The 25,204-nt window shown below is 29.7% G+C and overlaps 1 protein-coding gene across 4 annotated transcripts in view; it reads left to right on the top strand.

Moving 5' to 3' along the window:
• Positions 1-25,204, top strand: part of REPTOR (repressed by TOR) — a 67,343-nt gene that overhangs the window by 20,063 nt on the left and 22,076 nt on the right. For all 4 annotated transcript variants that reach the window (XR_012756507.1, XM_075366802.1, XM_075366799.1 and 1 more), the window contains 2 exons: positions 17,424-17,625; positions 20,733-20,909. Coding sequence is in view for 3 of the 4 variants with exons in the window: in XM_075366802.1 (XP_075222917.1) it covers positions 17,424-17,625; positions 20,733-20,909 (379 nt within the window). In the remaining variant the exon portion in view is untranslated. The remainder of the gene's footprint in view (positions 1-17,423; positions 17,626-20,732; positions 20,910-25,204) is intronic.

Here is a 25,204-nt window from a genome sequence, read left to right as displayed (position 1 = left end):
TTGTTTTAGTATGATGATTTATTTTTAATATTTAATTTTAATTTTTTTTTTGACAACTTTTATAAAATTAATTTTTTTTAATTTACGGTTTATGCCACATTCAACCCATATATATATATATATATATATATATATATATAGAGTCATGTCTGATATTGTGAAGTTTTTACTGATACTTCACAATATCAGACATGGCTCAGAAACAATTTGTCAGTTATTGTACAGAGAAAAACACTGAATAGAACATATAGTATTGCATATAGTATATAGTATTGCTTTGAATAGTACTGCATATTTAATTCATGTAAATTAAAATTAAAAAAAGAAAGTTAGTTGCTGATTTAAATAATTTTGTAAAAATGCAAGTTTTTTTGTATTGTTTTTTTTAAAAATAAAATGCTTGTCCTCTATGTTCATATTTTAATTTTAAAAAATACTCTACTATTGTAATCAACTAATAAAATAGAGTATAGAATTACAGTACTATACTAAATTAGAATAAATAACAATGTACAGTACAAAAATATAAATCAAAGAAGCTATAATAAACAAGAGTATTTATCACATGTACAAAAAATAGCGTAAAAATCAAATATGGATACGTACAATTTATTTATGCATACATGGTTTAAAATAACTGTCTATTTTAGTTTGAAGTCCTGGTACGAGGGTTATTTTTTTTTCAAGGTCTGATCGGTCGCGAAATAAAAACCCGTGCAAAAATCGGATGAACCTTTGTGCATATGTGTTACGCAGCGTCTCTAGTATGGCCTTCAATCACGCAGCATCACTTCGTTTAGTTCTGAACACGCAGCTAGCACGTAAACACGTCTACAACAATAGCATCTGCCGCCAAGTGTGAAGTGCGTGTGGTAATTTGATTTCTTCAGGTTGAGGAGTGTAATGCAGCTGAAATTCATAGATGAATAAGTAATATGTACGTTGAAACTTCAGTGAGTGACAGTAAAGTGCGTCAATGGTGCAGCAACTTTAAAGTAGGAAGTGCAGATGTTCATGATGCAGGCGGTCAGGGAAGGAACAAAACAATGAGAATGGACGCCTCCCTAACATTTCTCCAGCGCTACCACAGTGAAGGAGAAGATTTTTTGAACAAAATTGTCACAGGGGACAGACATGGGTCCATTTTGAAACTGAAGAAACAAAAGAACAATCCAAACGGTGGATGCATTCTCATTCTCCCAGTAAACCAAAGAAGTTCAAGCGAACCTTCTCCAACAGAAAGTGTATGGCTACTGTGTTCTGGGACCCGAATGGAGTTCTCTTGGTGGAATGCATGGAACGTGGCATGACCATTACTGCGTGACTCTTCAACATCTACGAAGGGCAATTCGGAATAAGCGGAGAGGAATGTTGCCATCAGTCATTGTCTTTCTCCATGACAATTCTCGGCCGCACACTGCAGCTGTAACAAAGAAGCTCCTGCAGCATTTTCATTGGGAAGTGTTACCATACAGCTTGAACTTGGCTTCATCCGATTTTCATCTCTTTGCTCATATGAAACGCTGGCTAGGAGGACAACATTTTAGCACAGACATCGAGCTGCAGAGCAGCGTAGAAACATGGCTGAAAACACAGGTAACCAACTGTGTTTTTTTCTATGACGAGGGTATTGGAAAGTTGGTACCACGCTACGCGACAAATGTCTAAATCGGAGTGGCGACTATGTAGAGAAATAGCGTAACTATGTAAGTACTTGTTACAAATAAAAAATTTTTTATTTTCACTGTGGTTTTAATTTCGTGACCAATCGGACCTTGAAAAAAAATAACCATCATACATACTGTTTTCATAAGGTGACTGCATTTCTGATATTAAAATAACTCCTTCTGGTAATTGTTTTTTGTAAGAAATATCACTTCAATTTTCTAACCTTTTCTATAGCTTCCTTACTCATGATTATAAATCTGGTTCATCATTGTCATTATGATTACCATTTCTTTTGGGTCAGTCAATTTGTCCTCTGTGTTAAGCATGTTGTTAATATTCAGGTACTCTTTTTATAATTTTCAAATGGTTCAATAAATTCTTGTAATTCACTCTGTTCCACAGATTTTCATTTGGTTCAGCAGTATTCTCAGTTTTGTAGCAGTAACGTGCTTTTTACCATATGAATCCATAAAACTGCATCCAGCATACTAAGTACTTTTAGAAAGCTCATCAGCATCCGTAACTATATTCATTGTTGACAATAAGTACCTTTCTTCCGTACTGAATTTTAAAGCTATGAATGATTATTTCCTGATCAAACAGTTAATATACTTCAGTAGTATTTAGGGAAAGAAATATCAGTTTTACATTCTTTAAGGTAAAGTTAGAATGGGATTTTTTATTGTTCAAGAATAGTATGACTCCTATTTTGTCTTCCCATTCTACGATCAAAACTTAACAACCAGTCCTTCATTATTTCCCTAGTCATCCAAGATTTTTTATTCGAATACCATTCAGTTTCTAACGAATTTTTGTTTATGCCCTTAAAACATTATGGCGTTCTTACAAATTTGCCGATTATTAATAGTTTTTTAAATTCACTGAATATATTCACTTAACGCATTGCTTAACAGATTATAATTTTCAGTCCATGAGGTTAAATATCAAGTTTGCTTTTTAAGATACTGCTTATCTGAGTTTTCCTGACATCAGAACATTTTCCCATATCACACACACTTGAGTTTTTCTTTTTCCTAGACATTTATAACTGCTACTTTTTTAATGTCAAGGGTTTATGTTTTTGAGACATTTTAAATTGTGATAATGATGGTTGTAACGATTTTTATAAAATACACAAACTTGTGTACATACAGTAAACATATGTATAGAAATTGTACTACAGTAAAAAATACAGTACTATACTGTAACAAAAATATTACAAGTTTTCATTGTACAGTATACACTTGCACATAACTGATGTTAAATTATGCCAGATGATGAATTGTTTGAAATAGTCCTAACATCAGTGTTTAGGCAAGAAGTGATGCAATTCACAACAGATAAAAAAATTAGTCACACTGAGTATAAAATAAAACAAGAAAAATTACAATTTTTATTCCTGCTGTCTGTTTTTCAGAACTGGTTGAACAGTTTTTTTATGTAAATTCATTGTCTATGTCCGTTGTTTAGAAGGTCCATTATTGAGAAATATTTTATCTATTAATACCATTATAAAACTGCCAGGCAATCTTAAAGTGCCCGCTATTAAGAGAAGTCCATTATTGGGAAGTGTCTGTTAGGGGAAGTTTCATTGTATATACACATATTGGGTGTCAGAAAAAACTCCCAGTATAAATTAAATTTACTTTGTTACATTTAGAATTACAAATGTATGTGTTTCATTACATTAAAGTACAATATTTAAAGTTCTTTTACCTCTTAATGTACCACAATATTAGCACAATTTCCAGCTGTACAAATGTCAGATTGATAATTCACCTCATTCTACATCCTGACGAGCATGTCAGCAGAAATTGTTTCTACAACTGCTGTTATTCTTTGGTGCAGGTGGTCAAGTGATTTTTTTTCTTTATATATGGTATCTTTACTACTTAGCCTCAAAAGAAGAAACTCGTCAAATTAGGCCCTCTATATTTCCAATTTCTGGAAACAAATTTCTCTAATATGTCGAAGTAGACTATGATAGTAATAGTCTGCTCATGGTAAAAGGCCCAAAAATTCAGTTATACATGATACCCTACCAATATTCACTTTTGGAGAGTTGTGGATGAATTCCATCTATTCGTGTGGATTTTCTGAGCCCATATGTGACAGTTATGGTGATTTTCATCTGAGTAAACATGAAATGTTCCTTCATTAGAAAATGAAATGCGCTGCAGGTAGTTTTCATAAATAGAACTGATGTCTAACATGGTCATTACAAATTGAACTCTTTGTGGATTATCGTTAGGTTTAATTTCATTGAATAGTTGCAGTTTATAAGCACAAAGTTTCAATCGCTTACAAACAACTTCATGGACAGTGCCTTTAGAAATGCTTATAGTTGATGATTAACACTATGAACTGAATGTTTTGGACTTTATCAGAAATACAGTTGAGTTCTTTCTGTGCTTTCAGCACTTGTTTTAGGCCTGTCTGGTGAGAGAATGCTACAGGTTTTCAAAAACTGCTTACACCACTTCTATATGCTTTTGTCACTCAGAGAATTTCTACAATAGATTCATGTATAATTTCTTTGTATGACAGTCACAGATTTTGTTTTTGTGTATCAATATATGTACTGTGCTTTCTTTTGCGGTGATTCTATGAACTGAAGCCTGAGCTCATAATGTCTTATTCTGTGAAACATTCTAACACAGTTGCTATTTGGTGGAAAATGTAAAAACTAAAACTGAATTGTTGTTGCGTACATAAAACACTATTGAGTGCTGCCAAATAAAAACTATATTTATTCTTGAAATCTATAGTTATTTTTTGGACAGTCTATATACATTAACTTAGAAAAAATAATTCTTTTTTGTTGTTGTGTTTGTCCATATTCCTTGATGGTAAACTTTTTATACTTTTCTATTTGAGATATATATATATATATATATATATATATATATAGTATAAATCTCATATCATAAAAAAAACAACTAATGATTTACAGCAATTCATTACAAATATCAGTTGCATAATAAACATTATCCCAACAATGTGTCCTCACTATAAGTTTATTTAATAAAGACATTTGGTATCATTCCCCAATTCCCCATTGGTATCTTACAAGAGCTTGTAACTCTTGGATGGTTGTATTTAGGTAAAAATACCCACAAATAAAAATGTTTTAAAATGATATTTCTTATTAGTTTGCCATCATGTTGATTTTTTTTCTTTGTGGCTGTTAGCTTCTGAAAGGTTTACATTCAGGTAGCTTCTGATAGGCTCCTTTAATTAAAAAAATGTATCAAAAACTAGCAAAAAATCTAGGGATTTCTATCTAAACAAATAAAGTTATTGTTGCCCCAGCGAATCTATGAGCTTGTGACATCATATGCTGACATCTCATTATATTATTGTTTTTCAAAACATTATTTTTACGCATAATTATTATTTTTATTTAATTTTTTGACTTACAAACAATACAGGCACCCAGACATGGGTGCCTGGGTGCACCCAGGCACCCAACAATTCCTTAACCAATGACTAATGCTCTGATTGGTATTGTGTATACGCCTATAAAAATCTATTAATGCAGCTAGAAATGATGTCTTTAATCACGATTATATTTAGATCTCATTTATAGTACACAATGTGTGTATAAAGAAAGAACTGAACTTTAGTCCAGTTTATACCATGTTCAGTGAAGTTATTCGAATAGAGTTTTTGTGTGGTCATATTATTTTATAATTACTCTTTTTCTTTCGAAAATTGTTTGTTGTGTCTGGTGTGTGTTATTACTGTGGTTTGTTATGGCAGAATTTAAATCCGTAGTTAATAAAAGAAAAAGCTTAGGAGTCAAGTATGTGAAGTTATCAACAATGTTTATGATTGTATGAAAAAAGAAGCTCTAAAAGCGACGACAAACATGTAATTGGCATTCAAAAATGCGAAGAAAGAACTGCTGCTGCTTGTGGGATATCAAGAACACAGGTTCAAAAACTCAGAAGAGAAAAAAAAATCTGATTCTTCAATCAACATCCCAATAGTGTTCTTTCAGCATGCCGAAAAAGTACAAATGATGTTCAAATCTGTCAGTGGACTGGACAATTTTGATTTAGGTGTAGTTAAAAGAACAGTTAATGAATTTCATTCAAAGAAGAATGAATTACCTACTTTAAAAAAAAATAAGGCAAGAACTTCAGTCATCTATTGATTTTAAAGGCAGTGAATCAGCTTTAGTTGTTATTTAGAAAGAGTTAGGTTTCAAATGGCGTAAAACTGAAAATAACAGAAAACCTTTAATTGAGAAATTTGATATCTATCAGGTGGAAGAGCATTGAATATTTTCAGGCAATGGCCGAGTACAGACAAAGCAATGCTACAATTGTTTATTTGGATGAAATGTTTGTATTGTTCGACAAAGTTGTGGTCTGATAGTATTGCTGAGGGACTTGTGCCGATTAATAAAGGTGACCGTTTAGTAGTAATTCATGCTGAAGGAAAAATCAGTTTTATTCCGAATGCATTACTAATTTGGAAAGCCAGTTCGAAAAGTGACGACGCCCATGACAACATGAATACAGACAATTTCATGAAATGGGCGCATGAAAAATTGATTCCAAATCTTCCACCAATGTCAGTAGTAGTTGTTGCTAATATCCCTTATCACAATACAGGTACTGATAAAGCACCAAATTCTAACTCCAGAAGAAAAGATACGACCGATTAACTGGCGAAAACCCATATTATGTATAGTTAAAAAATGCTGAAACCACACTTTTATGAATTAGTAAAGTTACATAAACTAAAGTACAAAAATATCACTCGGATGAACTTTTGAAAAACCATGGGGATCGTGTTCTTATACTCCCACCATACCATCCTGATTTGAATCCGATGAAGGTGGTATGGTCAGCTGTAAAAAGGCATGTGGTGAATCATAAAATAACATTTTCTTTCACTAATGTTGAAATATTAACTATGAAGAAAATTAATTCTATGAATGAAGATGAAAAAATATTGAAAAGAGTATGAAAAACTGGAACCATTGATAGATAAAATGACAATGTTATATTGCACATGTAGACTGATAGTGAAAGTGAAAATGAAAGTGACAGTGATAGTGATTCATTTAGCGAGGATGGTGAACTTGCTAGAAGTCTGAATTAGATGCATAAGAAAATTCAAGTAAGACTGTTTATTATTAAAAATTAATAATTTAGTACAAATAAAGGTTATAAAATAATTAATTATGTATTGTTTATGATTAGAAAATGTAAGTATGGCAGCTATTACTGTCATACTGAACAATACAATAATAAGTAATACTTCAATTTGATATGCAGAGTTGATGTTTTCAGGCTGAAGTAATACACAGTCTGCTCGTGACATCACAAGCTCGTACATAGGCTGGTCCTATTATAGCTGCTGTATTGAAAAAGTGGAAGTGACTTGAAAAATGCCAGTAATAATCAGGGAAAAATAAGTGAAGTTACCCATTTAAGATATATTTTTTATAGGGCTTACGGTTGTTAAAAATCCTGATGATGGTACATTTAAATTGAACACCTTCAATTATACATATATATTTATTGTATATAACATTTTCTTAGTGAAAATTTTTGTTTATAATAGGTACTAAAACAAAATAACCAATTTTCAGTTATCAAAATAGTGTTATATCTTATGTTACTAAAAATAAAAGTATGAGGGGTCTTTGTTAATAATGTGACAAAAATCACATGAAAAATGAATGAATGCACTTAAAATTTGTTAAAAAGAATCAAAGTCCTCGTTATTTATAATCATGAATGCCCCCCATGCTTTTATGTTTAGGTTCATAAATCATCTCAGTATTTTGATAGCTTGAAAAATTATTTTTTTATATATGAGTTATGTCATTTGTGTTGAATTTTTCATAAAAAGTAAATTAATTATAATACAAAGTCAGTTAACATTTTCTAATAGCTTTAGTGCAGCAAGCGGTAACTCAATTCTTTTATTACTAAAAACATTTTATTGTGGCTCAGTTTCAGGAATCAGTCCATTAAAACATTATAACTAAGTAAAATAAAAATCTGATGTGGATATCACATAACTTCCTTGTTCGACTATTAAATTACACATACACATTTTTTAAAATGAAAAGTACATAAACATTTTATTTCATTAATAACTTATTCAATTTGAATTTATTGAAAAATTTTTTTACAATTAAAGGTTAATAATTAATTATTAATAAATCAAGCACAAACTTTATTTAGACACTTAACTTTATTAAAAGTGGTATATGTTAATTGTAAATAATTAACTTTTAACATCATTTTGCATATATGTTAATGATGAATTAAATAGGACAATGAAGTGCATTGAACAAGTTCTGCAATAGAACTCTACTCGACAAGAGTCTATTCAGAACTGAATAATTATTCTATACACTTGGTAGATGATTCAGCTGCATTGTGTTCCATCATATGGTATAGATTCTAAATATTAAGTGATATGAAGCACATTTGGCTAAGGAATGCAATGTGTCAGCATTTTACTGTAAAATAACTCCCCCATCCCCAAATAAAACACTGTGGAGTTGATTATCAGGCACAGGTGTGTTTTCCTACAAGTATTTCAATATACAATATAATAGTAACAATTACATTTGATATACAATATAATATTATTACCCAAATCAATATATCACCTGTGACCATATCATTTCCTGATCATCTACAAATTAAGTTCATTTTTTTAGAATTGTAACTTCTTAAGGCCTATTGATTATTCAGAGTGTTCATCCATATTCAATTCATTTACATCAATAAATTTAGGATACCTGTAACTTTTTAATCATATATTGCAGTGGGCTATTTGTATACAATATTTGATTATTTGAATATATTAAATATATTCCTTGTACCATTTCGTTATACTTTCTTTGTCATTTACAATCGTTAACCTTTCTTTCCAAAAATAATACGATCTAAATTATAATTTTCAATTAATATTAAATAATCAGATGTTTCATCAACTCTATTTCACATACACATATATAATAATGCCTATTAAATTTACATATACACTCTTTTTAGAAGTACATAAAATTTTAATTCACTAATAATTCCTGATTCTTTTTATATTTTTTTTATTGTTATTATTGAATATTCATTTATTGTAAATTTTTTTTACAATCACAGGTTAATAATTATTAATAAATAAATATATATCTTTAAAAAATTAAATTAAAAAATAAAGTTAAAAAAATGAAAAAGAGACTAAGTCTGATTCGAACCGATGTGCCTTCCCCTTATAGATCCAAATATTTTATTAATTAAATTTTCATTTGGTTATAATTTTGGAACCAATGAAAATAAGTATCAGTTATGATATTTTGCTGAAAAAAGTCCTCAATCAGGGCTTATTATTGCAGTTGAGAAAAAGTCCAAATTCCACATTTTTGTTGGATTTTTGGCTTTTTTTGGACACTTTTGGTTCAGGTGATTGCAATCAAAAGGGGAGGTGCACAACTAGATGTTACAACAGTCCTAAAGCCAAAATTTTAATATACTATGCTAATCGTTTTTGAGTTATGCGAGATACGTACATACGTATATATGTACGTACATGTGTGCAGCCAAAACTAGTAAAAATGGATTCAGGGAAGGTCAAAATGGATATCTCCTTTGAAATCTGAGAACCAAAATTTTAGTGATCACACTACTTCCTTTACTTCATACAAGGAAGTAAAAAAGCTTAGGCTCATAGATTATCAGAGCCTAGTGTTCTGCATACAGTTTGAATCGGCACCCACACAAGATAGTAACCAATCAAGAATTAGGTGACCATGTTAACAATAATCACCTAGAATTGAGTTGAAATTTTTTTGAATTGAAAGACATTTTGAATATTACTAAAAAACTTTTCATGTGTGATGAAGCTTTTTTTATGCTAATATGGGTGACATGAATAAACAAAACTATTGAAACTGGGCTAAAAATAACTTGCAACAGACCTATCAAAAACTGCTCCTCCACTTGCCCAAGGTTTCAGCATGGTGCATGATTTCAGCATTTAAAATCATTGATTCGTATTCTCTGAAGGTGATGAACAAGCATTAACTATTACAGCCAGTCGTAACTGTGGGATATTGGGAAATTTACAATATCAGTTGAGGAATTGGAGAACTACCAACTGCTATGATTATAACAAGATGGCAGTACATACCACAATGCTTGTTTATTTTATATAAATTGTTTCCAGATGGTTTTATCTCCCATTTTGGTGATATTTTTTGTCGGCTTACTTCTCAGATCTTAGCTATTGACTTTTATCTGTTCGTATACCTCAAAAGTAAAGTTTTTGCTACCAGACCACACATGATAAATGAACTGATAGAGAAAATTCTCCCAGAAATTAACAATGTTACACCTGATATCTTCAAAGATTATGAACAATTTTGCTCATTGATATAGGACATTTTTGCGTGAAGTTTTTAAAAAATCATTATTAATAAAATTCTTCCAGATTTTTTTTTTTTTAAATTATGTTTATTTAATATAAATATAATTTTCAAATAAAAAACAATAAAATTTTGATACATATCTGTTCTTTTTGACTCGGTTAAAAAAAAAATAAAGTCTTATATGTTATACTCTTTATCTGTCTATGTATATGTCTCTTTGTATACTCTTTATATGTTTATACTACGACTGTTATATTTTTGGAGAAAATTGCAGCTTACTCTCTTTTCAGTAAAGTATCTATTTCTATTCTCTTTCTACTATAAGTAAAATCAGGAGTTTCTAACACTTATCCTAAAAAATTGTTGCAAAGTACAAAATCAGCTCATGTTTCATATTCAAATTTTGATTGATAATATATCTGTACTTGTAAGTGAACAAAAACCCATTATGAAAAACAAATTATTGTAATGTGTAAAATTTTAGAATTAACTCTCAGTAGTATTTAAAAATTACCCATTAATTGTATTTAGTTTAGAACTTGAGTTTTGAATATGGTTTTACTATTTTTATTTCTTAGTTTTAGATAGGACAACTTAAAGAATAATGTGCAGAATTACAGGAGTCCAAAATCTAAAAAAAAATGCATGTATATATATATATATATATTGCAAACAAATAGCATTCTTCTTTCCTGTTTTCACATATTATTATAATTCAATACCATTAATAAATAGGTATCAATATTGCCTGTCAATGATTTCTAAGTCATCAACATTGTTGATGATTAAGAAAAGTTTTTCATATATCACTGCTGTGGTGTTTCATTGACAAGTATGGTTTTTTATGGTTATAATCTTGAATTACTTGTTGAAAATTGCTATTAGTATCTGTTAGAAGACAGAAATTTTTAATTATTGGGAAAAGTAACTTTAATGAACTAGGAACTCTTTAGGTATGCAATTAATTTGTGTAATTTAAAAAAAATATCTGACATATAAATGCGAAAGTTTGTGGCAGGTTTTGTCTATCCGTTTGCAACATTACAGAAGAACAAACTGACTGATTGCTTTCAAATTTTCAGGATTCATTATGTTATCCCAGGGAAGGTTTTAAGGTGTAGATCAAGGCCCTTGTCCCCCTGGGGGTGAAATTGTGAATTTTCTTCATCAAAAGTCTGTGTACTTTAGTTACTACTATTCTGTCTTTTGTAATTTAGTTTCTTTTTCAAATATTTATTAAGAGACCTTTACAGACTTTAATTGTTATTTATCAGAATTATTCTCACAACCATCACGATAATAAACAGTGGGGTTCCAAAGAGCAGAGCCCCTGCCCAGCTTCTTTTTTTTTATAGAAATGAAAATTAACCTCCAAGCAACAGAACACAAAATACATCTATACCTTTGGGTTTTACACCATTAGGAAATCTGTGTAAAAATATTGATTAAAAACCATTTTTTTTTTGTTCATTGGTTAAAATATGAATGGTGAAATAAAATTATGCAGGAAACAAAGAATTCTACTGACTAATCTAATAAGTAGCTCTGTAGAGAATGAAAATGATTTATCTATAGGAATATGATGTAAATAATGGTTAAATTTATGCTTAGAATTGCTTAGTAGTCCCCCGTTTGGAACTCCGGGTGGGAACTACTAAGGAAGGGGTCACCAGAAAATTAAAAAATAACATTCAATGAGTTGGAGCATGTGAAATGTTAGAAGTCTAAAAGAGTTTGGTAGGTTTGAAAATTTAAAGAGGGAAATGGATAGGTTAAATGGAGATTTAGTAGCAATTAGCAAGGCTCGGTGGGAAGAGGAAAACGACTTTTGGTCAGGTGATTTTAAAATAATTAACTCAGCGTCAAATAAAGGGCAGGCAGAAGTAGGTTTCATAATGAACAAGAAGCTAGGGAAGAGAGTAGAGTATTTTAAAAAGCTTAACGTTAGAATCATTTTAATGAGGATAAAATCAAAACCTAAGCTGACAATAATTGTTAATGTCTGTATGCCTGCAAGTGCCCATGATGATGAGGAGTGTATGTATATAAAGAATTGATGAAGCAATTAAACACATAAAAGGGGATGAAAATTTAATAATAGTTTGAGATTGGAATGCAGGCATTAGAAAAGGCAAGGAAGGAAATATTGAGGGTGAATATGGGCTGGGCAAAAGGAATGAAAGAAGGGACTGACTTAGACAGATTTATAGGTGACATATTAAGGCATCCTGGAATAGTCGCTTTAATATTGGAGGGACAGGTAGATGGGAAAAGTTGTGCAGGCAGGCAACGTTTGGAATATGAAAAACAAATTGTTAGGGATGTAGGAAGTATACTGAAATGAAATACTGGCACTAGATAGGGAATCTTGGAGAGCTGCATCAAACCAGTCAAATGACTGAAGACAAAAAAAATGGTTAAATTGAAAAAATTAATTCTGATTTAGATGTGCTTGGGAAACAGTGTCTTTTGATTTTAGGCTTATTCCTTTATTTTTATTTATTTTTTTTTAATATTTTAAGTTATTTATATTTTTATTTTGGATTGATTTATTTTTATTTTTTTAATTCTATGTGGTTTTTAAATTTTTACTCTTCTGGTTTTTTTTTTTAATTGATTTTTTATATTGTGTTATTTTAGTAGATAATGGTTGATTATAGTATTATTAATACTTTTCTTATAGTATTATATTAAAGTTGTATGAGTGTACAAATAAGACCTTGTTATTTTAAAATGTAAAAAAGTTAAAATTAATATTTATAATTAATTAATTATGTGTTATCTGTTAATTATTATTGTTTAAATGAATGTATTTATATTCTTGTTGTATGCTTGTACATCTACACACATAATTAAGTATTCACACCATCATAAGAGTACAGACCACACAACACATATTCTGTTTTTGTTGAATATAATGAATAGCCATTAGTGTACATGAAATAATTATGTAATCAGTTTTATTTAGGCTATTTATTTTATTTTAATGACATAACTTATGTATTTTATTTTAATTTTAAAGACGTAACTTGTGTATTTTTTTTTCATTTGTAATAAATGAAAAATTTATAATATTCTATAAAGTATTATATATTCTTAAATCTAAAAAATTTATACAGTATTATTTTTACTTTTAAAATATGTCATCTCTAATGAATAAAATTACTGATAAATTAACAAAATGCTCAGTGAGTTTATTTTAAAGATTAATTAAATATCGAACAATCTGTAATGTACGTGCGCACGCATGTGTGTGTGCATGTGCGTGGACATATATGCACACACACACACACACACACACACACACACACACACACACACACACACACACACACACACACACACACACACACACACACACACGTGCATGCGTGTAAGATTATAATTGTCCATTCATTATTTGATTTGTATTTATAAGTTAAAAAAGTAATCTTCGTTTTTTAATATAATTTTTTGTATAAGTGTAGAGTATATTTTATTATGATGCAAGTCAATTTACGTACAATCTACTGTTTATTTGTTAATTTGATGATGCAATTCTGATTCTGTTATTAAAAAAAAAATCTGAAAAGAGTTATAATTGTTTTTATTCTGTTTACATGTTTAAGTTTAAGATATTTTGTCACTTATTAACATTTTTTCTGCGTTTTAACACTTTTTTTAAAAAATTATTTCTATTTGTGATTGTATATGTATGTATATATGTCTTATTTTTTTATTATACTTTTCCATGATTTATAGTTGTAATAAATGACTATTATTGTACTCGATTGTCTTTGATTATTAATTAATGTAATTTTTTTTACTAATCACACATCTCTTTTTATACTGCTTATCTTTAATGATAATATTAGTGTTTGTCTTTTTACCAGACAGATTAACTCTGATATGAGACATTTATGTTCATGCAGAATTATATTAGCAGCTTTATTTTGTTTTTGTTAGTTATACTTATGTCACTCAATCTCTCTATTTCTCCCCTCTTTCCTCTATCTCACTTCTCTCACTACCACAACCCCATGTCTGTCTTTCTCTTCTGTCCTTATTTACAGACAGATATGCATATTACACAAATATTGATCTCTGTGTTGTTTATGAAAGATGAGGGAAAAATGTGCAATTCATCTACTGTAGCAATCCATGGCATTTCTGTCATTGTGGCTTGTATTTACTTATGAATATGTATTTAATCCTATACTAATTTTTTTGTTAATTCAATTTTTTTTCTAAGTATTATTTTTTTCTTATTGCATTGAAACATCAGCAATTCAGACATATGCCATTCAAAATTTCCATTAATTCAAAAAATTGTCTGTCAGGATCATGTACATCTATCAACTAGTGGTAGATTAAATTCAAAATATTTGAATAAAAATGATTGTTAAATAAAATATTTCATGTTCCCTCTTTTAGTAACCAGTATTGTTGATGAGCATGCCAAAAGGTGATAACTTAAAATTATTATTGATTTGCTTCCATTTAGGTAATCTGAAATTTGATCATTAATCATTTTTAATATTTTTAAAAACCAATTTTATCTTAAGAGATTACAGTTTATCTATTTTCATGTAAGATAAGCACCATCTCAAATTTTACATATATATATTCAAATTAAATTATAAAATAAAATAGAAATCTATATAAACTTGATAAATTGAAAATTATATTTCACAAGAACAGAAAGTGATTGCAAATTTGTTATTTATTTCTTTTGCAATTATTTTTTAAATATGAAAGTGATAGTAGTTTGAAATTATCAGTATTATTATTATTTTTAAGAAAAGTGTGTTTAAAAAGCATGAAGAAACCACTGTGTTATTACAATTATTGAATAACTTGAAAATGAATCTAAAACCTGGGAGGAACTTAATACATTTCTTTATTTTGTAATGTACATATTCCTAGCGAATCAAGAATAGCAGAAATTGTTGGTGAGAAGTAAAAGTTCCAGAAACCAATGATATATGATATCGTTTTACATGAATGAGAATATGTTGGGGATAAAGAAGACAGTAAACATACTTCCATAATTGACACCTCAAGCAGTTGCTAAGTAAACTTCATTTAGTGAAAGTGCTAAATAGAGTATATTTACTGATGGATAAAGAAGCAATGATGTGACAACAATATATAGATATATGTAATTTTATATTTCTCTTACCATAAATTTTATCTTAAAGGAATTGGAATTTATTAAAAATTATATGATGCATTTCTAAAACTAGCCAGGAGAGGCTAGTGTGCTTACTCAAGAAAATCCTGGATGAGCAGTTGCTTGAAGTTGTACTTCTAAAAGGCCAAAAGAGTTTTGATGGTGAATATTTTTTTTGCTGCATCAGAAGCTTACAAGAAAGTATGTGTAAAATACATTATCGTCATGAAAATTAGTCGTTAAATAATTCTTTACTATACAAGAAGGTATAATCAGAAAACTTGTTTGAAATTCACAATTTTTAATTTGGGTTAATTTTAAGAAAGAAACATTTTTATTTTGTTAATACTTAATTAATTGTAATAGCAGAATGTATTTTAAAATGTGTATATACATACAGAATATTTATATATTCATATAATCAAGTTATAGATTGTAACTTGATTGTGTGTGTAGTAATCATTGTTGTTAAAATTATTTGTTATGTAAGTTTTTTAATTTGAATAATTTTCAATAAACAAAGTTGTTTACCTGTGTTTACTGATTTTGACAGTGACTATTTAACAATGTATGAATGACCTTGATAATGCATAAATGTATATTAATTTATGGTTTTTTTTTTACACTGGTTGTTGTTATGTGTTAGTATGCGTGAGAGCGTAAATAAATGAATAAAAACATTTATTAGCCTTGTAATTTTATGTTTGCCATTTAAAAAATTAAAATTGGTGTATAAATCTTAACAATCAGCACTTTTATCACTGTCATTTAATATTTTACGAGTTAGTGAGTATGAATCCTCTTAATTTTTCATTGTTAATAAAATATTTTGGTAATATTTATTATTTTTGGTATGAATTATTTGAATGTAAGTAATTGCTCACTATATCAAAGTATCCAATTACTCAAAATATCCAAAGTAGGTAAAAATGCAAACAACCTTGTAACAGATGAGTCATTTTTAATTGTAGTGATGTAAACATTTATTCTATAATAGTAACATTATGATTACCCAGACTCAGAGTATTAACCCACAGGGTTGGTCTAGTGGTGAACTCTTTATCGCAAATCAGCGGATTCTGAAGTTGAGAGTTCTAAGGTTCAAATCCTAGTAAAGGCAGTTACTTTTATACAGCTTTGAATACTAGATCGTGGATACCAGTATTCTTTGGTGGTTGGGTTTCAATGAATCCCGAATCTCAGAAATGGTTGACCTGAGACTGTACAAGAGTACACTTCATTTACATTCATGCATATCGTCCTCTGAAGTAATACCTTACGGTGGTTCCAGTGACTAAAGAGAAAAAAGAGAGACTTAGAGTATTAATATTATTGTATGAATTATTTTGTCCAGAAAATACCAGTGTATAATTAATTACTTTATATACTGTAACTATAGTGGAGGTAGGCTGGTTGTGAATTACTGGAATTTAAGATAATCCTAATTTAAGATAATAATTTAAGATAATTACTGGAATAATAAGATAATTTAAAAAAGAAGAATGTAATGAAAATGAGCATATTTGTATTGAATAAATGTAGAAAATAGCTATTTTAAATTGCTTTAAATGTAGATTACAACCACAGGTTCCTTGATTATAGCTGCAAGGACCATCAGTCAGAATTGTTTTATTTCTAAGTGTGATATTCACTATACAGCTGTTCTCACGTAAACAGAGTGATCGACACATTGGTATGGGTGAATGTCACTTGCAAGGTGAGCTTACAGTACTGATGTCTAGCAGTATGTTTAACCTATTATAGAAGACATTGTAACCACTTATTACTAACTTTTCTTGCTATGCATTAGGATATTTATTGCTCTTCACAATAGCTGTATTATTTTAAAAATTTTGTCTCTTGTGAGCACCACAGCTGCTGTGGTTTTGACATGTAATTAACTGGTTTTTGTCATAAAGAGTCTTGTTATAACAGTATTTACTTTTAATATTTTAAGGGTATAGATTATAACTTGATGGGATTTACATAATTCTAAGGGGTCATTTTTAACACTTTATTATCATTTTAATTAAAATTTTAACTATTCAGTTATTTACGTTGCAATATAAAAAAGAATGCTCTCAAAATTATCTGCTCTTTGTAAGTTACGTCTTTTTTTTATTTTGAAGTAGGGTTATTAACTTGTAACTTCTTTGATTTCATATGAAATTTATTTAAACTGTTCATGTGTTTTTCTATTAGATTCCGGTAGTGATGGCGAAGGAAATTCATCAGTAAGGACTTCCAAGAAGGAGCGTTATTTTTGGCAGTATAATGTTCAAGCCAAAGGACCCAAAGGACAACGTCTAGTTTTAAAAACGCAGCTTGAAGATCCTCACTGTCTTAATCAAGTGACAGATCCTGTGTTCAGCCCACAATGTTCTGTCCAAGGTATTAAACATAGGTGAGTAAAAATATATTCTTAAAAAAAAAGGTTGTAATTATAGCATAAGTAGACAAGAATAGAAAACATTTAAGAAAAATTTTATATAATTAAAATATAAATTCAATATAAAATATAATTCGTATAAATTCAAACAAGTTATTTTGAAGATTTTTTTACACTTTAATAAAACCTATTTATTACTATTTCTACATTTATATTTATTTAATTATAATATGATAAAATTCAGGGTATTCCGTATAAAATGCAACTCATCTATTTCAGTATGTATATTTAAATAAAAAAGGTAATTGTAAGTTGTTAAATTAAATATTTTATTTCCAAACTCCCCAATACCTTAAATTCTAGAGTAAATGCTGAAAGTGGCTGCCATCTTCATGAATACACGCTTCCTTTCCTTTTATTGTTTTCTTTCAACTGTTTTTAGAATTTGTGGGTTGATATTTAAAATAGCTTGTACGATATTGACCTTCAGTTATTCCAAGTGTTCTTGGTTTTTTACTATAGGTATTTTCTTTGAGGTAACCCAAAGAAAAAAAATCTGGCACAGTCAAATCTGGAGATCTTGGTGTCCATAAGCCATGACCAATAACGTGATCACCAAAGAATTCATTAACAAAATCAGAAGTTGAATGTGTGTAGTGTGATGTTAGGCCGTCATGTTGGAACTAGCAGTATCGATCGATCTTCTTCCAAGAATGCAGTGAATTGCAATAAAATATTCTGATATTGTTTTGCAGTATTGGTGTACTAGAAGAAAAGAGGACCAGTAATCTTTTTTCATGATATTGTATACCATACACCCATCTTATGGGGGTACAATTGCTTTTCATATATGCATGGGAATTTTAGCACTCCAAATCCTACTGTTATGGCTGTGTAGCTGCCCAAATGAAACCATGCCTCATCTGTGAAAAAATCAAGTTCATAACATGAATATCCTCATACACAAATCGACAAAACCAATGACAATATTCTAGCCATTTTTCTTTGTCTGAGTCAAGAAGTTAATGAACTGTTTGTTCACAACTGTTTATTCGATGTAGTCATAAGTTTAATTTTTTGTCGTCAGATGAACAGTTGATTTTGGTAAATTAATTTCAGCTGACAGGCATCTAATTGATTTTTTTTTGCAAGGCAGTTAATTGGTCTTTGATTTCAGTGACTGTGTCTGCATTCAGTACTGTCATCGATCTTTTATGTTCCTTGTTATTATCAGAACCTGTCTCTTTAAATTTAGTCACTAACTTTAAAACTGATATTTTGGTAGATGCTGGTTTATCATGATACTTATGGCAAAAATATTCTTTACTGTAACCACTGATTGCATGCTAAAGTATTACTCAAGGGTAAAAACATGTTTGCCTTGTGAAAACACCATCTTCTCTCTAACAGTGCACTGAGCTTATGATCACTTTGTTATGACTGTCAGTAGCAGTTTACTGCATCAGCGCGATGTTAACTTGGACAAATCCATTTAAGTAAAATGTAAGGGAGTTGGGCCATCAGTTCAAAAATTATAGAAGGCTGATTGGTGAGGTGCATTTTAAATGGGACACTTTGTATTTACTGTACGTACAATTATGAACTGTAATATATATATATTAAAAAAGTTAACAAAACAAAATATTATGATCTTATTTTTTTTAAAATCAGATGTTTATATATATGTACCCGCAAGGGGAGTCTCAACTTTTGAGGCCTTGGGGAGTGGTGTCCCCGCAGTCCCAAGCCTCCACAGCCCTTTTCCACCTTACATTGGGCTGCGGGTCACTTTCTACACCACATGTGAACATCCCTCACCGTACAGACGTGGGCAAGAACTCTACATCTACACTTACTTTACCATTGACACAACATGATATGCATACAGACACCGACAATATGAATGTTAACATTTTTCTTCAATTCTACGATACATTACACAGTGCGACTGTTAACACTTTACACCTTATGGATGGAACCTATGGTGTCAGCCCTCATGCGAAGAGGTGAATGATTCTGCGCAGTGAACAATGCCCTCCGGGTATCTGGGCATGTGAGTGCTCTACTGTTGTGGAGCATATTTCGCCAGTTATTGTGGGATACATAGATCATGAACAAATAAACACAAACTATGGTGGTTGGTGGTCCACCTAAAAAAACCCGCCACCCTGAACAACAAAGAAGAGAGAGTACCTAGTGACAAATATACCAGGAGCATTAAGGATCTGAGAACAACAGAGGAAAGGATAAAGTGGCAGCCACCTGCACAGCTGTGAAGATGCGGAAGAGAGACTGCTACTATAACCAAACCAGCAGGTGAAGATGTGCCTACAGAGAGGCTTGGCATGGAGATTTAGGAAGCCTCAAATATATGTGCTGTCTCCCCTTACTTGGAGTCAGAAGAACAGACCTTGGGGGAAAAACCCACCACTCTTCAATAGTGGCAGTTAATAAGGAGGGTTTTACCTGCCTCAAGTAGGACAGCCTAGGAGACGAGATGGCAGAGGACATTCTGTATGAAAGGACCGCACTGATATATAGAGATCTGGCTCTGTGAAAAAGACACCAAGCGGGATGGCTTGGTGCGAACCTGAGGGATGCCAGTATCAGTAACGACTATACCCAGGGAAGTCTTCTGCATCCCATGGTGCAGAAGAATGAAAAAAAAATTAAAATTTTCTTCCTGAAGATTTTGTTTATTTTTTCTATTTCTTATTTATACCTGAATATTTATCATTTACTGGGAGAAATCTTTTTCATCATGAATTCCTAATAAAGTAGTATGTTAAACAACCTTGAAAAGGCTATTGAAAGCTAATCATTGATATTATTTGAAATTTTGGGAAATCTTTTGTGTTTGCTGATGTGAAATAGGGCGATCTATAGGAATCAGAAGTATGTGTTGTACTTGGTCTCATTATTTCAGACTTAAGTTAGCATCATTGGTGTACTACTACCAAATGTTTGTTTTTTTATAATCCAATTTTTATTCATTGTGTGTAAATTTGATTTTAGTAATTGTTATGTAAATAAACCATAATTGCTTGTATTAATTGTAGGTCTAGTTATGTTTGTTACAGTATGTTGTAAATATTGGTCATTGAACTTTGTTTTACTTTCAGTGGTAAAGCAAGGAAAGGTGATGGCAATGATTTAACACCAAATCCAAGGAAACTTCATGCTATTGGCAAAGAATTAGATAAATTGAGTAAAGTGATAAATGATATGACACCAGTAAGTGAATTGCCATTCAGTATCCGCCCAAAAACTAGAAAGGAAAAGAATAAGCTTGCATCCAGGTATGAAAAATTGTTTATTTTTTAATCAGTCTGGGAGATTTTTGCTTGTATTTTTATCACATATAATTCTTATATGCATGGTAATCTTGTAGTTTTCATATTAAATTGGTTTTTGTTTCTTTCTGATTTATAAATCTGATGATACAATGATATTTTCTTTATACTTGTTAACTAAGATTAGTGTATTAAGTTTTTTTTTATGGTTGCTGGGTTTTCTGTATTATATCATTATAAATATGCTCTATTAAGTTTTATTTCCATTTTAGAAAGTTATATTTTATTAAAAAATATTTATAAGAGTGATCCTTATAAGTTCTTCTTTCTGAAGAACATCTTCAGAAATGCAACTATCACTTATAAATATTTTTTGACATATTGAATGCCTAACATTAGAATTTTTATTTAATATTAAAGAGGAATGAATTATTTATTAGAGTATATGTAGAGTATGTTTACTAAAATTGTTAGTTGTTGAAGCTGTTAAATTATTTGAATGTTTGTATTAGGAGTTTGGTTACCGTTAAATGTATTTTTTAAGTTTACTGTTTTCAGAATTTTGTGAATTCTTAATGTTCATTTTTTCAAAGCACTCAAGTTGTTTTTACATTGGTTTTTTTTTGTTGAAATAATGTGAATTTAATTCAAAGTATTTTGTAATTTATTCACATGTTTTTGATTTGTAATTTTTTCTTGTTTTCTGGATGATAGGGTGGTTTTACAATCATTCTTATTTACAGTTGCACATAGAAAATATTTTTATAAATGTAAGATTACTGTGTATTATAAAATTACTTTTAATGAAAATTCAACTATTATGTGTGATTTGGAAGTTTTAACTTCATTCATACCAGTTACGTAGAGGAATTTTTTTCTAGTACTCTATTCACTTCTAGAATACACATTTACCCCTGTATTATACATTTGATTAGTGCAGATGCAGAACACAAGTAATAATTTAAGAAAGATTTGTCTTTAAAGACAATGTGAAATAATTGCATGAAATGCATAATTAAAGTTTATTTTTAATTAAAACTTCTTATCTTGCTAACCCATGTATGTTAAGTTTTAAACTGTATCAACAAATATATATATTTTATTTTTTTTTTAGCATTTTGAGAAATTTGAATAATTAGAAGAAATGAGATTATCATTATTCCCTTCCACTAATATTTGGTTGTATGGTAAGATCTTCCCAATTCCTGTTTAGAAATTTAATTAATATTTATAACTTAGAAAAGAAGTAGTTTTGCTTTAATAAACAGTTGTTTATTAAACAGTTGTTTCTGTACTTGAGTTATTGCTAATAGTTACTATTTTGAATATACAAGGTGTTTTCAAAAGTAAGGGCTGTATGATCTTTAATAAAAAACAAAGAGAAAACAGTAATTGTTAATATTTGGATATACTTGGTTTAGTTTTCCTATATGGTTACAATTGTTTTATTTTAAAGGCGAAAAACCAAATGAAAGTCATTAGGTGTGAAGTCTGGCATCAAAGAATCAAAAATTCCCATTAATAAGGTGTAATTTTGAATAGCTGCAGTATGTGGATATGGTATTGCTATGAATTATGGTATCATTCTAACATTAATAACATTTACAAAAAAACATTTTATGTTCTCAGAAAACAGTATTTTGTGCTTGACTGGGTTTATTTTAAATTTTGTGATTTTTGTTGAATTTGAATGGTAGTGTGGGTTTTGCCTTGATCTGACATTGATTTAAGATGTTCTCATTTCACCACAAGTGATTATATGGGATAAATGTTTATTTCCCTCATCCCTCTCCTTTTTTTTCTACATTTTCAGGATTCATCTTGAAGTTTATGATAGCATTGTTTTTCTGCAAACAATACACTGTACACTGTGTTGTGTGAAATGTCTGGGATTCTGTCATCAGTACACTAATTATATGAAGTGTTGGTTTTCTTACATTTTTTTATATTCACCTGTTCAATTAAGCATGCTCCTGAACTGTAGGCCTTGCATTCCTGTCTTTATTATGAACGTTTGGTCAGCCTTTTATGATAGCATTGTTTTTCTGCAAACAATACACTGTACACTGTGTTGTGTGAAATGTCTGGGATTCTGTCATCAGTACACTAATTATATGAAGTGTTGGTTTTCTTACATTTTTTTATATTCACCTGTTCAATTAAGCATTCTCCTGAACTGTAGGCCTTGCATTCCTGTCTTTATTATGAACGTTTGGTCAGCCTTTATCTAATTCATTGTCTCTGCTTTATTTTTCTTTCACTTATTACTATAGGGTCTGTATATATATATATATATATGTCCCGAATTATATTATATAATTGAACAGTAATTTCTGCAGCATAAGACCTTTTCATAGAAAAACTGAATCACAGAAAGCACTTCACTGCTTTTATCATTATTTATTATTACATTCATCATTACTGTTGGAAAGCAAGCAAGCAAAGACTGCCTGCCAGTAAAATAACTGATAAGTTATCTAATGAACCAGTTGAAATAACTGTGTGTGCACGATTCAATTTACTGTTGATAGTCACTTTTTATTAACAATGTTCTCTTACTTTTGATATACATCTTACATCTATTTACTAGTAATATGTCTTGGTTTTGCTAGAACTGTTTGTTATTATAGTAATGCTATCCATTAAAACTATTTTTTGTTGCTATTGTAGAGCAGTTGCATTAAAAATTTGTGTTGATACGTTAAGAGTTTTATTTTCAAGCCTTATCTTGGGTAAGATAAGGTAATATAAAGATATAATCACTTAAATTTTGTATAATATTAAATGTTGAAAAAACACAGTGGTTTAATTATTTAAATTAACTTTTTTACTGATACCCAGTACTTGTAAAAATACTACTTCAGTATAAGATTGAATCTTAAACGGTTTTTTTAACAGTTGTTTGTAAAGTTGATGGAATTATATGACCAGTTCCTTCTAATATTCTTTTTCTGGCTGGATTATGAATTTGTATCATTAAATATCCAAAACATCTGGCTGATTTCTGTTAGTCAGATTCACAATTAGAAGAAATTTAAAAGCAGTAACATTATTTGATTTTTAGTTTTGTTAGCTTGTTTTGTTGGCTTTAATTGTACAGTATAATTTTTGACACAATTCTTATCAGTAGTCAGTTATAATTAATCAGATTTTCACTGTATATTAAATTAATTTATTTCCTTCATGTATCATATCCTTGTTGGATAACCTTGCAATAACCTATCCTTTCCAATAACCTTGCATGGTGATAGCATCTCTCTTTCATCTAGAAGGTTTTGGGTTTGAATCCTGGTCAGGCTTAGAATTTTTTTACATGCTATAAAGTTCATTTCTTATTATAAAAATAGCAGCAGCTATAGTTATAGAATAGATCATCATTATTCATGTTTATCTTTTTTTTGTAGCATTTGAATACACCTTTTTCCTAAGTAGTTTTATTTTTTGATAAAGGTTTCTGCTAGCAGTAATATTTTCTGAGTACTTTTCAAGTAATTAAAAAATTATTTTTAAGATAAGTTATGAATGATATTGGTTATTTTAATAAATTGTCAAACATATGTGCTGCTGTTGATTTGTTTTTATAAAAGTTTGTTTTATTTTAATAAAAATGAAGTTTAAAATTTATTATTTAGAATGCTGCTGAGTCATTTAATTGAGCCAGTTATATTTCTGATGTAGGACTTTGTATCTATATTTACGTGATGTATTGAGACAGAGAGTTAATTTTAATTATTATTTAATTCCATACCTTAAATTATCTAACCTCATCCAGGATTATACAGTCGAACCTCAGTATTATAAAAACCTTGATTTTACAAATTGTTTTACTGCACCGTAAGATTTTAATAAGTACGTATAAATTTACCTCTATTTAACACATTCATACCTCTATATAATGAAATGGTGACATACTGCATGTTAACATAATACAGTATATATACAGCATAGTATACAATTACAGTATAGTAACATTCAGTAATTTTTATGAAATGTTTTTTAAAAAATAATGAATTAAAATTATTATTTTGGACATCTCTATGAGTTTAAGATAGTTATTCTTTTGATTTCTGTACTTAAATTGTACCTGTATACAAACACAAAGTATTCTTGACCTATTCTCTTATAACCCATTAACAATAAAATTCTAATAAAAGATTTAAACTTGTGGTTTGCAGTTACTGTCTGCCTTTACATTAAAGTAGTGTAATTTCCCTAAATCCATTAACTAACACAGGCACTAAAATAACTGCAAACTTTTATTCATTTATCTAAATGAGACATGTATCTACAGTACATAGACA

This window comes from Lycorma delicatula, chromosome 5 (genome assembly GCF_047948215.1).
Source record: "Lycorma delicatula isolate Av1 chromosome 5, ASM4794821v1, whole genome shotgun sequence".
NCBI lineage: Eukaryota > Metazoa > Arthropoda > Insecta > Hemiptera > Fulgoridae > Lycorma > Lycorma delicatula.
This window is presented reverse-complemented; position numbering and strand designations above follow the sequence as displayed.